General features: G+C 61.2%; 1 protein-coding gene across 3 annotated transcripts in view; it reads left to right on the forward strand.

Moving 5' to 3' along the window:
- LOC115658449 (mitochondrial import inner membrane translocase subunit TIM16-like) overlaps positions 1-11720 on the forward strand; it is a 204141-nt gene extending 192421 nt beyond the window's left edge. Inside the window, exons 24-31 of one of the 3 annotated variants that reach the window (XM_030577383.1) lie at positions 804-920; positions 1050-1185; positions 1649-1740; positions 2249-2335; positions 8668-8752; positions 9514-9650; positions 10200-10265; positions 11558-11720. In XM_030577383.1, coding sequence (XP_030433243.1) covers positions 804-920; positions 1050-1185; positions 1649-1740; positions 2249-2335; positions 8668-8752; positions 9514-9650; positions 10200-10265; positions 11558-11650 — 813 coding nt within the window. In that variant the 3' untranslated portion in view covers positions 11651-11720. Of the gene's footprint in view, positions 1-803; positions 921-1049; positions 1186-1648; positions 1741-2248; positions 2336-2937; positions 5033-7222; positions 7305-8667; positions 8753-9513; positions 9651-10199; positions 10266-11557 lie in introns of those variants that run through there. The other 2 variants (XM_030577381.1, XM_030577382.1) reach the window with 2 other exon arrangements.
- Positions 11721-14881: the final 3161 nt, after the last annotated feature.

The following is a 14881-nucleotide window of genomic DNA, read 5'->3' on the forward strand; positions in this document are numbered from 1 at the left end:
GGTTAGAGGTGTGCCTGGGAGCTTGGCTCTCCACAATGTGGGGTGTGGTACAGGGAGGGAGAGAAGGGGGCTCTGAACTGCCCTTCCTCATGCTAAGACCTAGGGGCTGGCCTGGTGAGCGTTGCGCACATAGCAGTCGACAGACCGGTCCCATGGTAGGGCCTTTCTCGTGGGCTTTGGGCACCTGGCCTTCACAGCCCAGGCATCCCAGACTGCACCAGGAGCCGTGTGGCACAGGGTGCTATAGAGACTGTGCTGGGGAGGGGCAGAAGTGGGAGGAGAAGGTGGGGCCAAGGGGCAGTACCATCCTTTGTGTGCCACCCCATGGTACATTTTGCAGGGGTCAGGATGCCAGACTGGGCTCCTGTTCCAACTGGGGTGAGGACATTCTGCCTCCATTCAGCCCCACTGCAGTGTCAAATAACTGTCAGTTTTCTTCATTTGCATGCTGTTGTCCTGTGCTGTTAATCAGCTGCCAGGTTCCACACCAAAAGTGGCTGCATCTTATTGGTGGTTCAGGCCTTCCCTCTCTGGCTTTGCCTTATAACTCTGCAGAGGGCCATGGGGCCTGCACAAATCCTGTGCTCTGAGTAGGCAGTGCCAGGGAGCTGGCAGCACTGCCTGAACATGGTCTCCTGTGGGCCTGTCACTCCACTGCCATTCCTGCCCCCGCTGAACAGGAGAGCAGGACTTGGCGGTATCCCTAGTGCCCTGGAAGTGAGGTTCACAGGGGCCAGGCTCCCAGGGAGTGCTGCTGCCAGGCCAGGACGGGACTCTGACATCTCCCTCTCTGCTTTTCCCAGGGCTTCGTGTTCCTGCCCAAGACGGAGTGTGACGTGCGGGAGGTGGAGTTTGCCAGGGCTCTGCGCCTGAGGCAGAGCTCCATCGAACCGGTTGCCTTCAGGGTCCCCCGAGTCAAGGTGGGTGGCGTTGGACTCCTTGGACTGCATTGAGGGGCTGGGCTGGGAGAGTCTGAGCCCCGAGGAGTGAGCGCTGGCGTGCTGCCACCCTCTTCCCAGCCCCTAACCCTGGCCTTCCTCCCTGTGTAGAAGGACTATTTCCAGGACGACATCTACCCGGCCACTGCAGTGTGCTGGGAGCCGGCCCTCCCCGCTGTGGCCTGGCGCGCAGGAACCGATGGGCAGCACCGCACCATCAGCCTGCAGCCCCCGGACATGATGCCAGGTGGGCGAGGGCAGGGCCATTGGGGGCGAGGGGACCCAGAGCGCCAGGCACAGCGCAGGTGGGGGCTGGCCCCCGGGTGGTGTCGAGTGAGTCCCATGCACCTTCCTCTTCCCCACATGCACCAGTGTTGGGGGGTGGAGTGAGGGCGCTCAGGGGAGGAGGTGTCCCTGGCTATGTGGCACTGGGAGAAGGACCCATAGCCCCAGCTGAGGCTGATCAGACCGGCAAACCCTTGCTGGGCTCAGGGCGGGCAGGGGAGGGATCTGAGGGTCCTTGCCAGGCTCTGGGCGGGCAGGCTGCGCCCCAGGCTGACTGAGACTGGCGGAGGCCATGCAGAGCTCTTCTCTGGTGGCCCTTTGTGAAGGCCGGTGAGCTCAGGGCTGGGTGGTGCTGGGGGCGGGAACAGGGGGAGGAGATGGGAGCTGATGATGATGCTCTCTCCCTCTGGATCCCTCTGTGCCAGTGAGCGCAGCACCGCAGGAGGCGCCGACCCGGAAGTACGTCCCAGCCTCAGTCTACCTGGAGGAGAAGTCTGACGAGCAGAAGAAGGAGGAGGTGGGCTTCCCCGGGGACCCATGTGCCTTGACTCACCTTGGCTTGCCCGCCCCAGCCAGCACTGCCCAGCCAGGCCATCCTGCCCCCACAGCTTCAGGCTGAACCTGGCCCAGTGCTGGGGACCACTGACCCTGCTGGGTCCCGCCGTTGTCCATGTCAGGCACTGACCCCACCCACGAGCCGCACGGAGCCCCCTCCCCACCTGACACTGACCCTGCCCACCAGGAGTCCCCTCCTCACCAGGTGCTGACCCCATCCACCAGCCCCATGGAGCCTCCTGCCATGCACTGACATGCCAGCGCTTCTGAGGGAGGGTGGAGTATCTGGCACACCAGTGCCCACTGGACAGTCAGTCTCCATGCTGTGACCGGGGCCGGGGAGCGGGGCTGCAGCGTCCGTATTCCCTCACCTGGCTGCCAGTAGCAGACACCGTGGGGCCAGCGAGCGCTGGGAAGGCCCCTGGCTCCCATCGCGGGATGGCACTGATGCTCTATCCTTCTCCCTGCAGCTGCTGAGCGCAATGGTGGCCAAGCTGGGTAACCGGGACGACCCCCTGCCGCAGGAATCCTTCGAAGGAGTGGATGAAGCAGAATGGGTAGGGCCAGGGGGGCTGCTGTTGGGGTGACAGGGGGGTGTTGTGACACGCTCCCCTGGGGGTGGGGAGCAGGAGCCAGTCACTCAGTTCGCTGGTCATGAGGGGAGGAGAGTTGGGGCCACAGTGCTGCCTGGAACCCCACCTCCTGCTCCCCACCCCCCACGGAGTAAGCTGGGCAACAGGAGCTACGGTCGGTTCCCTGAGGAGAAACCCTCATGACCCTCCATACCCAGAGCCCCACAAGTCCCTCTGAGCGGAGCAGAAAGCAATCACAGCCCTGTGCCAGGAGCCCTGCCCGCGATGTGGAGGGATCTGGAGAGGGCAGCATGCCCAGTGATCACACCCCTGTGCCAGATGCCCTGCCTGGGATGTGGGGGGATCTGGAGAGGGCAGTGTGCCCTGTGATCACACCCCTGTGCCATGCACCCTGCCCACGATGAGGGGGGATCCAGAGAGGGCAGCGTGCCCTGTGATCACACCCGTGTGCCAGGTGCCCTGCCTGGGATATGGGGGGATCCAGAGAGGGCAGCGTGCCCAGCGATCACACCCATGTGCCAGGCGCCCTGCCCGGGCTCCCGCTGACTCCATCTCTTTCTTTGCAGGACTAGCCCTGGAAGGGTGACTGCTATCTCCTGGAACCGCAATCTCCTCCATGCCAATGCTGCTGGCTCCCTGCCTGGCCTTCGCAACCCCCATGCTGCGGCCTTGCCTTTCACTGGACTGTGCCCATGCACTCCAGGGCTTCGCCACTCCCCAATCCAGCACCGATCTCCCTGGAGGGGCTCAGGCCTAGCCCCGGCCCTTTCCCAAAGAGCCCGGGAAGCCAGCTCTGCATCAGGCTCTGCCTTGTTACCTATGGGCTAACGGACAGAGTGAGCCAGATCCTGCCAGCTTTGCCAGGCTACACCCTCCTCTCCGCGTGGGGTCTAGCAGGGCTTCGGACGCTCTGCCGACTGCTGGGCTGCCAGGCCGGGGCTGGCCATGCTGCCCACGGCTTCGGCCAGGAGTTTATACCATCTGCCCATTGGACCAGCAGGCTCCTCCGGGCACCTCAAACCACCCACCCTCGGACCGGTTGGCTGACATCCATGTTGTGCTTGGGGCCCCAGCTAATGGCATGGTGGTGGGGGTAGGGACAGAGCCACCCCAGGGGCTGCAAGGCTGGGGAAGGAGCGAGCCGTGGGGAGCAGGGGGTGCCACCGTGGGGTCTGGGGCTCCCAGCCTGGCCTTTCATAGCCACCAATCCTCCCTGTTCTCACGACTTGACTGAGCACAGCCCCCAAGCAAGGGCGCAGCCTGCAGTGCCTCCTTCAGGCCAGCCCTGCTCACAACTCACGGGGATTAGGGGTCTGACACCCAGGGAAGCAGGTGCCTTGAACATCTCCACAAGCCTACCCAGGAGTGCCTGCACATTCCCCACGCTGCTAAATCGGGGCCTTCTTTCAGGCTGCAGGGAGCAAGGGCTGGAGGCTGGAATCACCACAGCCCAACATACACCAAGTGCCTTCTCTGTGTCCGGCTGTCGCCCCAGCTGCCCCTGGCTTGCTGGCACCTGTCGATCCAGTACAGGGGCTTGGCCTGAGATTGTTCTTCAGTTCAGATCTGAAGGTGGAGTCTCACTTGTTCTGTTTCCCATCAGGCAGACGTTCAAAGCACAAGTCTCCCCCGAGGGGCACCACACCCTGGCCTCAAGGGCTGCCTGTCTGGAGGGTGGGCAGGGGGTGTTGGTGGGTAGCCTTGGTGGAGAGCAGGGATGGAACAGGCCTGAAGCTCAGCACCGTGGTTCAGCTGCACCTCCCAGAAATCAGAAATCCAAGGGTGCCCAGCCTGTGTGGCACTGCTAGCCCACACCTAGCCCTAGCCCCACCAGAGCTGCCACTGCAACCCCACTGCCATGCCTCCAGAGCCTCCCCTCTACCCCAGGCTGGGTTTGGGGCACAGGCTGGTGCCCCCTTAGTTACAACTCAGCCTCACATCCCAGGCACTACTGCTGATTTCCCTCTGACCCTGGCGTTTAGTGCCGCTCGGGTGGGTGGTACCCGGAGATGCTTGCCCTGCTGCTTGTGGGGTATGCAGTCTGGACACCTCCAGGGCTGCCAGGCTGGCATCCTTCCCCAGCGTTACATTCGCTCTGCACAATATTTCACCAGCAGTGTGAGCCTTTAGCTCACCTAGGCAGTGTCTAGCAGAGAGCATGTGATGTTGCCCGGTATGTGACCTGCCTGGGTGGTGGGAGAATGTTCTCTTGGGGTGAGAGAGCAGAGGTGGCGCCAGAGAGCTGAGCTACCCCAAGCCAAGGCCCACAGCTGCCCAGCTCTTTCTGGAGGGCCTGGCACCATGAGGGGCACTGCCTTGCCAATAAGCCCAAGTGCCAGAGCAGGGCTGGGGCTGTGCCAAGACCGAGCTGGGCGGGGCTGTGCTTTGTAAGGGCTCGGGAATCTGGGAGTTGGGACTCAGTGGGTGCCCACTGGGAGAGGACGAATGCCAGCAACCAGCGATGGGGAAGGGGCTTCTGAAATGGTGCTGCGAGTTTTAATAAAAAATGGTACTTAAAAAAAAAAAAAAAAACAGAAGCAGCAAATCTGTAGTCCTGAAAGGCAGCATGGCAGGCAAAGCCTCCTCTTCAGCTGGCTTCCTCCGGGGCTGTGGGGGGATGGATTCTCACACCTGCCTCTTGGCCTGCTGGTGCCACAGCTCCCTTTTGGTGCTGGCCTATGGCCAACTCCCACTTGCCCGTCACCTGGCTAGCTTTGCGGCTGGGCTCATGGGCTGCAGCTGCTGTCACTGGGAGGGCCAAGCCCAATGCAGGTAGCCAGTGTGGCTTAGATCGTGTGCTGAGTACCACGGGCAGGGAGTCCCTGAGCCGCTGCAGCTGACTGTGCCTTTTCCCCTCGGACCTGGTGTTCCTGTGGGTGAGCCTTAGCGCTCACCACCACTGTTGTGGTCAATGGAAGGTGCCTCCCAGGGCTCTGCCAGCCCTCCATTTTCCTTGGTGGGGTACAGGGATGCAGCAGTGGCACACACACAGCCCCTGAGCCCAGCACATTGTCCTGCAGCCAGCAGTTTTCAGTGCCAGGTACCCTTGGCTCCCGCTAAGCGCATCACCGATGCTCCGTCCTGGCCCGCTTGGAACCTGCAGGGGCCATGTTCACAGCTCAGGGCTCCCTGCGGCTTGGGAGATGGCTGCCCTTGGTCCGGGCACCGCCTGGGAGTGGTTGGGAATCGCAGCCATGCTACACCTAGGCCCAGCTGAGTGAGGCTGTGCCCCTGTGGAGGTGACCCGAAACATGGAGACGATTGAGTTCAGATGCGAGGCCCTGGGGGAAGGGAACTGCCAGTGCCACAGGGTAACTGGCTCCCTGTTGTCCTAGTGAATACTATTGCACCAGGCATGGGCAGGGGGCTAGTAGCAGGGGCAACCTACCAAAGCCCCCCTCCCCCTTGGCTGATTGAAGTCTGGTTTTGTTGCGATTTGGAACCAAACCTAAACATGTTGAAATTGGCTATTTCAAAGGACTGGAGGTCTGGCTCGGGTCGTTCACCTGCTGAGCTGCCCCAGAGCCACAGCTGCCCTGGAGTTACGAGTGTGGGAGCCCTGGGGTCTCCAACTCTGTGGACGTGGTGGGCTGCCTGAGCCAGGGTGCCTGTCCAGGGCTTCCAGGCTTGTCTCCCTGCCAGGCGGGTGGGGGCACTGGCCAGACATCAGGCAGGGCTCTGTCAGCACAGATCAAAACAGTCCGATTTTAACAAATGCAAATTCTGACCTAAAATGTTTGGCTGGAATTTTTCCACCTGGCTCCAGTTCGAGCCCAGAGTCTGAGGCCCAAATTGGACCACTGGGCACCTCTTGGTTGACCCACTTGGGAGGGTGAAGATGTTTTTAAACTGGTTATTGTGCTTTACAATATTGGGAATTATTGTGAAATATTGTGATATGGTGAGAAAACATCTTTCCAGCCCGGTTTGCACCCTGCACAGGTGGTGTTTATCACACTGATCAGCTGCCGGCTCCCAGCATGGCACCGTTACAAGCACAGCACACGCACAGCAAGCTACGCCGTGAGCTTGGCAGATCAGCCCTGCCAAGCTGCCAGGCCTGGTCAGTGTTTGAACCGGAGTGCACTAGCGAGAGCAGGCCAAGCCAACCCGGTAAGGGGGCTGTGTCTGTTAGCCCTGGAAGCAGTGCCCCCGCACAGTGCTGTGCCATGGGACAAGACCGCAGCCCGAGGGCTCTGCCCCTGCTAGCGTTGATGCCAGGGCAACCTGCTCGCCAGGGCTGTGTTGTGCCAGGGCCATGGCCAAATGCCAGCTCAGCCAGTTCCCTGCTGCCCCCGTGTCAGGGGTGTGCTTGAGGTGGCATGCAGGCTGCCTTCAGTGGATTGCATGTGGAGCATCTGCTGGTCCCGCGGCTCCGGTGGACCTCCCGCAGGCAGGCCTGTTGGAGGTCCACCAGAGCCACGGGACTGGCGACCCGCAGAGCGCCCCCCGCAGCATGCCGCCATGCTTGGGGCAGCGAAATGTCTAAAGCCGCCCCTGCCCCGTGTTCTCCCTGCCAGCAAGACGGGGCCCCCAGGAGCACACTGGAAGGGCCGCGGGTGCGGAGCGTGGCGGGAGGGGCTGGCGGATCTCAGGCCGGGCGACCCAAAGCCCAGACCAGACCCAAGCGCTAGAGATGGGCCGTGGCGCTGCTGTCTTCCAGGGCGGAGGGCGGCTGTGGGTCAGGCCGTGGGGCACGTCCACAGCACGTGGCACGGGGATGATGGCGCTGGGCCAAGGTGGGGATGAGCGACCTGTCCCCCGCCCCATTGCAGCCGCCCCGCCGTCCGCCAGGGGGCGCACTCCCCTCGCGCGGCGCTCGGCACCTGCCGCTCGATGGCCGCGGCGACACTCTGCCCGGCGCCGTCTCTATGGCGCCCCCGCGGGGGCCGCTGCCCTTCGCTCCCTGAGCCGGGGCCTGCCGCGGGCCATGGTGAGCGGGGCGGGATCGCTGCCCCGAGCCGCGCGGGGCCCGCCGGGGGGTGCCGCGTTTCACAGACTCGCCCACGGGCCCCTTGCGGCGCTGGGACAGACCCGGGTGCCCGTCCGGCCCAAGCCCCTGCCCGGGCAGGCGGAAGCGGCGGGGCCGGGCCCGGGACCGGCGCGCCCTGGGTCCATGCAGCCCGGCCCTGCCAGGCCCCCGGGAGCGGCGCGGCTCTGGGCCGTACAGACCAGCTCCGTGGCCCGGCTGCCGGCCCCCCCCGGGCAGTGCCGGCCCCCCCCGGGCACCGCACCCCGGTTAGACGGCGCCTAGTGCCCCGTGGAAAGCAGCCTGGGCAGGGCACGTGTGCGCTGCGGGGTCCCAGGCTGGGGCTGTAAAAACTCCCCTGGCTCAGGAGAGAGGCGCCAGGGCAGCGCTTGACCCGCTCTGCCTGGCAGAAGGTGTCACCTGCCTGGCTCCTGCGGTGCCCGCTGTTCACTTGCCACTCTGGCTGCCACGGCTCATCAGCGCCACCGGTGTGAGCAGGGCCGCCCGGGGGGGCAAGTGGGGCAATTTGCCATGGGCCCCACAAGAATATAGTGTTCTGTAATATTGCAACTTTTTTTTATGGAAGGGGCCCCTGAAATTGCTTTGTCCCAGGCCGCCTGAATCCTCTGGGCAGCCCTGGTGTGAGGGATGAGCCCAGTGCCTGGTATCAGTGTACAGTGGCCTGTCTGGTCACTTTCACATCCTAATGCAGGGGCATTAGCTGCTCCTCTGTTTCCAGTGCCCACCCTGCAGTGCCCAGGGCCGGGCTGGCCTTGCTCTGCATACAGCCAGCAGGAACGTGCAGCTTCCTGGCCACTAGAAGGCACTCGCTGTGTAACCCAAACACCCCGGGCTGAGGTTACTCTGAAGTCAGATGCACGGTCTGGTAAAGTGCCCCCCATCCCCAGTGCAGGGTTTGTCTAGAACCGCACTGTGAGTCACCAGCTTCCCTTTTGCATCCAGTGTCCAGCGAGCATTGGGGTCACGACTGGCTGCTTTTCCTGGGCTCCCATAGCTATTGGTTTAACTAGTCCCAGGGCACTGTACCTGATCTGCCCCTGGCTCTTCTGGACCATATTGCATCACTGGCTGGGTTAACTGATTGCTGGCTTTTGGCAGGGTGAATGATTTGGGAGAGAAGAGGGCTTTTAAGCTGACTAGTGCTTGAGTTGTGGGGGGAGAAGGAGAGCTGGATCTCCCTATTTATGTCATGCCCTTCCTGAACGATGCAAGGTCTGAGGAGTAACCTGGGCACACCCACACAGAAGGCCTCTTTTGTAGGCCCCTGTCAGCAGCGGGGGTTTGACTGCTTATGCTTTGTCTGCAGGCCAAGTACCTGGCACAGATCATTGTGGTGGGGGTGCAGGTGGTGGGCAGGGCCTTCGCTCGGGCACTCCGGCAGGAATTTGCAGGTAAGCACCAGTCACTGTCACCAGCCTTGTCTCTTCCATCCAAGGGGAGTATCCATGGAAACCTCATGTTGTCCTTGAGGGTGACCCCTGGCCTTGGCTCTGGTTTAGGGTCTGTGTTCTGCATGTTAAAGGGCTGCTGGCAGGAGCGGGGCACCGGGTCTGTGCTGCTGAGGGAAGGCAGCCTGGATTGGCACCATTGCTTGTGGTAACTGCCCAGTAACATGCGTTAGTGTTAGCGTGTTACCTTCATGGACCTAGGCTAGTAACACGATCTGCTGCCGGGCAGGGAGCGGGGATGGGGACCTGGGCTGGGATTCCAGTCTCTGGGGGCCCCAGATTTGCTGTCGGAGCTGGCCTCTGTAGCTTGGGGAGCAGTGCCCCCAAGTCTGGCCCCAAGTGTTTCCTGGGGGCACTGCTCGGTGGCTGACTGGGCCAGGCTTACTGTGGCCCCAGTGGGGACAGTTCCGAGTGCTGTACAGAGAGCAGGGGGATCCTCTGGGAAGGTGGGCAGAATCATCCCCATTGCCCCACACAGCCTGTGACAGACTGGAATTGAACCCATGCGTCCTTGGCTCACGTGGCCACCCCCTGCCCTCTTTCCCCCTCCCCACCCCTTCCTTATGTCAATAAAGGTCCTGTGGCACTTCCCTTTGCATGTTCAATAGCCCCAGGCAAGTTCTCCTGTGAGCTCAGTGGCCAGGTGGGCCGGGGAGAGTGGGCTGTGACTGGAGGAGTGATCAGCTCAGGGTCTCTCTGAACAGCCAGCCGAGCAGCGGCCGATGCGCGGGGACGTGCCGGGCCCCAGTCTGCTGCAGCCACCAGCATCTCGGGGATCAGTCTGCAGGAGGCCCAGCAGATCCTCAACGTCTCCAAGCTCAGCCCGGAGGAAATTCAGAAGGTAAAGCTGTGGCTCGGAGCGGGACAGTCCAGCAGGCAGGCCTGCATGGCAGCAGGTTGCTGAGAGGCCAGCCCCTTTTCCCCAGCTGCTGCAGCCAGGTGTTCTGGCTCTGGCAGGAGATGGCTGGGTGGCGCTGTGTTTTGCTCCAGGGAGTAAGTGTGAGTGGCCAGTTGGGGCTGGGCACCTCTGATCTCAGTGCAGCAGCTTCCTTCAGCAGGCCTGTTACCCATGGTGCACTGAGGCACTTGCACCTTCCTCTCTGCTCTGTAATCAGGGCTTTCCAGTGCTGCGGAGGGAGAGAGGTTCTGGGCTGAAATGCTTGAACGCAACCCCCCATGACAGCCCCCCAGCGAATTATCATGCCCTTGCTGGCCGAGTATCAGTGAGCGAGGATGGCTGCTCCCTCTTCTTCAGGATGTGGGCACTGCCATGGCTGTCCCCTGGAGGGACCTGTCACTGGCTTAGAACAGCTAGCTAGCAGCGCGCTGAAATGCAGAGCGACGGGCAGCCGGCAGAGACAGCTCACGGTTGGCTTGTTTCCTTTGGCAGAACTATGATCACTTGTTCAAGGTCAATGACAAGTCAGTGGGGGGATCATTTTACCTGCAGTCTAAGGTAAGCGGGGTATTGGATGGGTCTGGGCATCCGTCCTGCTCTGTGCCAGGCTATTGGGCTGGCTCACCGGTTGGGGAGTCAGCTGGCTCTCTTGGGAGCTGGCACTTGGGGCTGGAGGCCCTAAGCCTGTCATCGCTGTTTGTGGTGCTCTAATTACCCCTCTGAGCAGGGTGAACGTCCTGCTGGCAGTGCCCTCTGGGTGTCTCCATCCCCACACCTCGCCCACATGTCCCCACACCTCTCTGGGCCCCTTGTCACACAGGCTGGACCCTGGGTGTCTCTGATGGCAGCATGTCAGACCATGAGAAAGGCAGAGTTACCTGGGGTCTGGCACAGTGTCCGTTTGCTCTCTGGGGCATGTGGATTGAGGGGGCAAACTGCCCTGGGCTGCAGCGTCTTTCTCAGGTCCCTCTGCTGCTGCATGGCGGGCTCTGGCCTGGAGCCACTATCAGCAGCCCCCACCATGCCAGGCACCAGTGTTCCCTCTAATTTTTTATGTCCAGTGTGCAGAATGAATTTTGTTACGTGCACCAATATGGAGATGATGTGTGACACATCACCTTCATATTGGTGCACATAATAAAATTCATGTGGTGGGAGTAGGGCCGAGGGGTTTGGAATGTGTGAGGGGACTCACGGCTGGGGAAGAGGGTGGGGGTGAGAGCTTTGGCTGGGGGTGCAGGCTCTGGGGTGGGGCTGGGGATGAGGGGTTTGGGATGTGGGAGGGGCTTCAGGGCTGGGGCAGCAGGTTGGAGTGTGGGGGGGGGGGCCCACAGAGTGGGGCCAGGAATGAGGGGTTTGGGGTGCAGGCTGCCCTGGGGCTGCAGTGGGGAGAGATGACTCCCCCCAGCTCTCTCTCGCCGCAGCAGCTCGGTGCTGGGGGAAAGGCACCTCTCTCTGGCGGGGCTGGACTGGGCTGAGGGAAAGGCTCCTCCCCAGGCCAAGGAAGGTCCACACTGGGGCCGAACTGAGGAAGAGGTTCCTCTCTCCCAGCCGAGGCAGATCTACACTGGGGCTGGGCCAGGGGAGGGGCTCCTCTCCCCCTGGCCGAGACGGTCCGCACTGGGGCCAGTGGGGAGGGGTGCCTCTCCTTGCCTGAGCCCCTGCGCAGGGCTTAATAGGCAGCTGTGCGCTTAGAGGAACTTAGCCAGTCTCACAGCTGGTTTCTGCTGCCTCCTCCTGGCTTCCCTGTGAAGTGCAGCCATGTCCCTTGGCTATCCTGGACCTGAGGCCCGGCCTGGATATGGCAAACTGGGCAGTAGGTGAGACTCATTGGAGACACTGTCCTGCAGGTGGTGAGAGCCAAGGAGCGGCTGGACGAAGAACTCCGAATCATGGCCCAGAGACAGAGTGAAAGAGAACGGAGCAGAAGCCGGAGACGTTAACTACCCCCCTATGCCCTCTTCTCAGCCCCTCTAAATTATAGCCAGTCAATAAATCCCCTTCTGCAGCTTCCTCTGTGTGGTTTGGATTCAGGAGATTCCATGGGAGAGATGGGGGGTCACGACCTGGCCCCATTGCTCTGCGGGCAGCTGTATCCACTACCAGATGCCAGGGGCCTCCCCTAATGCACTAGGACAAGTGGGCAGTGAGGTAGATGGGGGAGGGAGCTTCCTTCCTGGACCATTCATATCTGCCCCTTCCACTCCCGGCGCAGGTCCCTACAGCGCCCTCAGGTCAGTGTCTGCTGGGGAGGACGACTCAGATGACGCTGGGCAGAGAGTCGGTAGGATGTGGGAAGCTGCCGTGTGAGGAGACACGCCTGCTGGGCCCACGGGACTCAGTATGAGCCCACCCTAACTGTCAGGATCCCTGTACACCACAGCTCTCCCTGAGGGCGAAGGCAGCCCTAAAGAGCCCAGCAATTTAGGGGGCAAGGAGACTAACCAGGGTGCAGGGCCGCTGGTTTCACCTGGGAGCTGCAGTGATGCTTTCTGCCCAGCCATTTGGAAAGCCCCAGCTGCCTGTCTTAGCCACTCCTGTCCAGCCACGGAGGCCAGGCTCTTGGGACCAGACTGAGCCCAGAGGGCTTAGGAACCAAATCTCACCAGGCAAACTAGAGTGCAGCAAATGGCCCCTCTGTGGCTGCTTCCCAAGAGCAAGGGGAACGGCTGAGCCCAGGAGCTGTAACTGCCCTTCTGCTGGCCTGTCACCACCACAGGAAAACCACCGGCCTGGGCCCCTGTCAGACTGGGGAGGACAGCAGCCCGCATGTCTTCTAGGGGCTCCCCCATAAACTCCAGGCTTCAGCTGCCCTGAGATGCTTGGAGTATTTCCTGGGGCACAGCGTTGTTCCACAAACCCCTCCAGTGAGGTGAGCTCTGGCAGCCGCTGATCACAACAGCTGTCAGACCCATGCTCCTGCCACTCCTGATCATCGTAACTACCAGGCCACCCAGGGGGCGGCAGGCAGCATGTTCCCAAAGCAGCACGATCCTGCAGCTCTCAGGGGGACGGTAGCCCCCACCCCATGGTGGGTTAGCTTTACCAAGTCCTGAGATCTGGCTGGGAACAGACCAGAGGGAATAACCCTGCCTGAGCCCAGCTGGCATAGTAGATTGTTTCCATTTCCTAAGGGCCATCGGTACCACAATGACACATACGCACAGCCTTTGTGGCACTGCCTTCTGTGCTGCTTGGCACAAGCCCTTCTCGGCCCCCTGGCCCTGCAGGACGGGCTCTGACATTCCCTCGCTCGCTCCTGATTGTCCGGGCTGGCTGCACAGGGAGATGGACACTCCTGAGAACACTGAGGTTCATCCCAAACCCTTACATGAAGGTTTCTAACCATCAGAGGAGTGAAGTTTTGGAACAGCCTTCCAAGGGGAGCAATGGACGCAAAAGATATATCTGGCTTCGAGACTAATCTTGATAAGTTTATGGAGGGGACGGTATGATGGCATAGCCTACTTTTGGCAATTAATTGATCTTTGACTATTAGCGGTAAATATGCCCAATGGCCTGTGATGCGACACTAGATAGGGTAGGCTCTGAGTTACTACAGAGAATTCTTTCCTGGGGGTCTGGCTGGTGAGTCTTGCCCACATGCTCAGGGTTTAGCTGATCGCCATATTTGGGGTCAGGAAGAAATTTTCCTCCAGGGCAGATTGGCAGAGGCCCTGGGGGTTTTTCGCCTTCCTCTGCAGCATGGGGCATGGGTCACTTGCTGGAGGATTCTCTGCACCTTGAAGTCTTTAAAACACAATTTGAGAACTCGGATCGCTCAGACATAGGTTAGGGGTTTGATACAGGAGGTGGATGGGTGAGATTCTGTGGCTTGTGTTGTGCAGGAGTTCAGACTAGACGATCATATTGGTCTCTTCTGACCTTAAAGTCTATGACTCTAAGCCTGACCTCCTCGGGGCCCCTTCTGGCCCAGGGGGAGAGACCTCGGTACCAGAGGGCTCAGTGATTCCCAAACTGAGGGTTGCAGCATCCTGGCTCCCCCTCTCCATTTTGGTAGTACCTGCAGGCCTCATTGCGCTGGGCACTGGCCAGAGTTGGAAGGAGGTAGGAGCTTGTGGACCAGCTAGGCACCAAGGGAGAAGGGAAATGGGTGGCCACTTGTCCAAGATCTCCCAGCAGCTCCGGGCTCAAACCCAGCTCTTCCCATGCCCACACCAGCGCTCTGCCCGCTGCCTCTCGTCACCAGCAGCTCCTGTGCAATCCTCCACCCGTTCTCAGCACAGGCAGTGCCCGTTGCTGAGATGTGCTCACAGGGGTGGTGTCCCTAGGCAGCGCTGAGCAGGGTGGAGCAATCACAGGCCGACACAGCCATGGCAACTTGTCAATTCACTTTATTGTTTTCTTACTAAACTTCCTCTCCTGTGGAGGCCGAGAGGGGCAGTCGTGAGCGTCTCGCTCTGTTTCTTTAGTTAAACGCTATGCTAACAGCAATGGAGCCGAGAGGAGAAAGAACATACACTACCAGAGAAAGGCACTTAGAGACGGGTAAAATACCGAGCCTGGAATGTGCGACGACGACCGAAAAACAAAACGTACACCGGCCTGGCAGGCCTAGTCTATCACAAAGCACATGCTGTGCTACTGTTAACCCTTTGAGTGGCATGCTGCTTGCCTGGCCTGGGGCGAGAAGGCAGCCCCAGAGCTGGCAGGCATGGCGCTCGCCCGCAGCACCAGGTTCCCCACAAGTGTTGGCTCTGGGGGGCTGGCTCCCTGCTATCCAGGCTGCAGTGCTGTAACAGCCAGACCCTGAGGGCCCCTCCCTTCAGCAGCTGCAATGGAGCTTTTGAGGTGGAGGATGTGGCCAGTGAGGGGGGCTAGAGCCTGGCCAGGGGGATCTCCTGGTTGGAGGGTGGCAGCAGAGCAGGGGTCCTGCTGAGGGCAGGGGAGAGGTACGCAGAACCCCCTTGTGTACCAGAAGGAGGAGAAAAGACAGCGAGACCCCTCCTGCAAGGGAGGGGTAGTCCAGGTGGGCCCCTTGGGGCAAGCACTGAGCAATCCCTCTGTGGGGGAGGGAGCGTCTGAGGGGCAAGCATGGGAAGGGGGAGAGGCCAGGAGACCTGAGTACAAGCAATGGCTGCTTGGAGATGCCCTGTCCTCAGGAAGTGCCTGGGCCTGCTCCTGCAGGCGCGGGCACAGCCATGCCATGCCCA

The sequence above is a fragment of the Gopherus evgoodei genome, chromosome 10, assembly GCF_007399415.2.
Source record: "Gopherus evgoodei ecotype Sinaloan lineage chromosome 10, rGopEvg1_v1.p, whole genome shotgun sequence".
NCBI classification, from domain to species: Eukaryota; Metazoa; Chordata; order Testudines; family Testudinidae; genus Gopherus; species Gopherus evgoodei.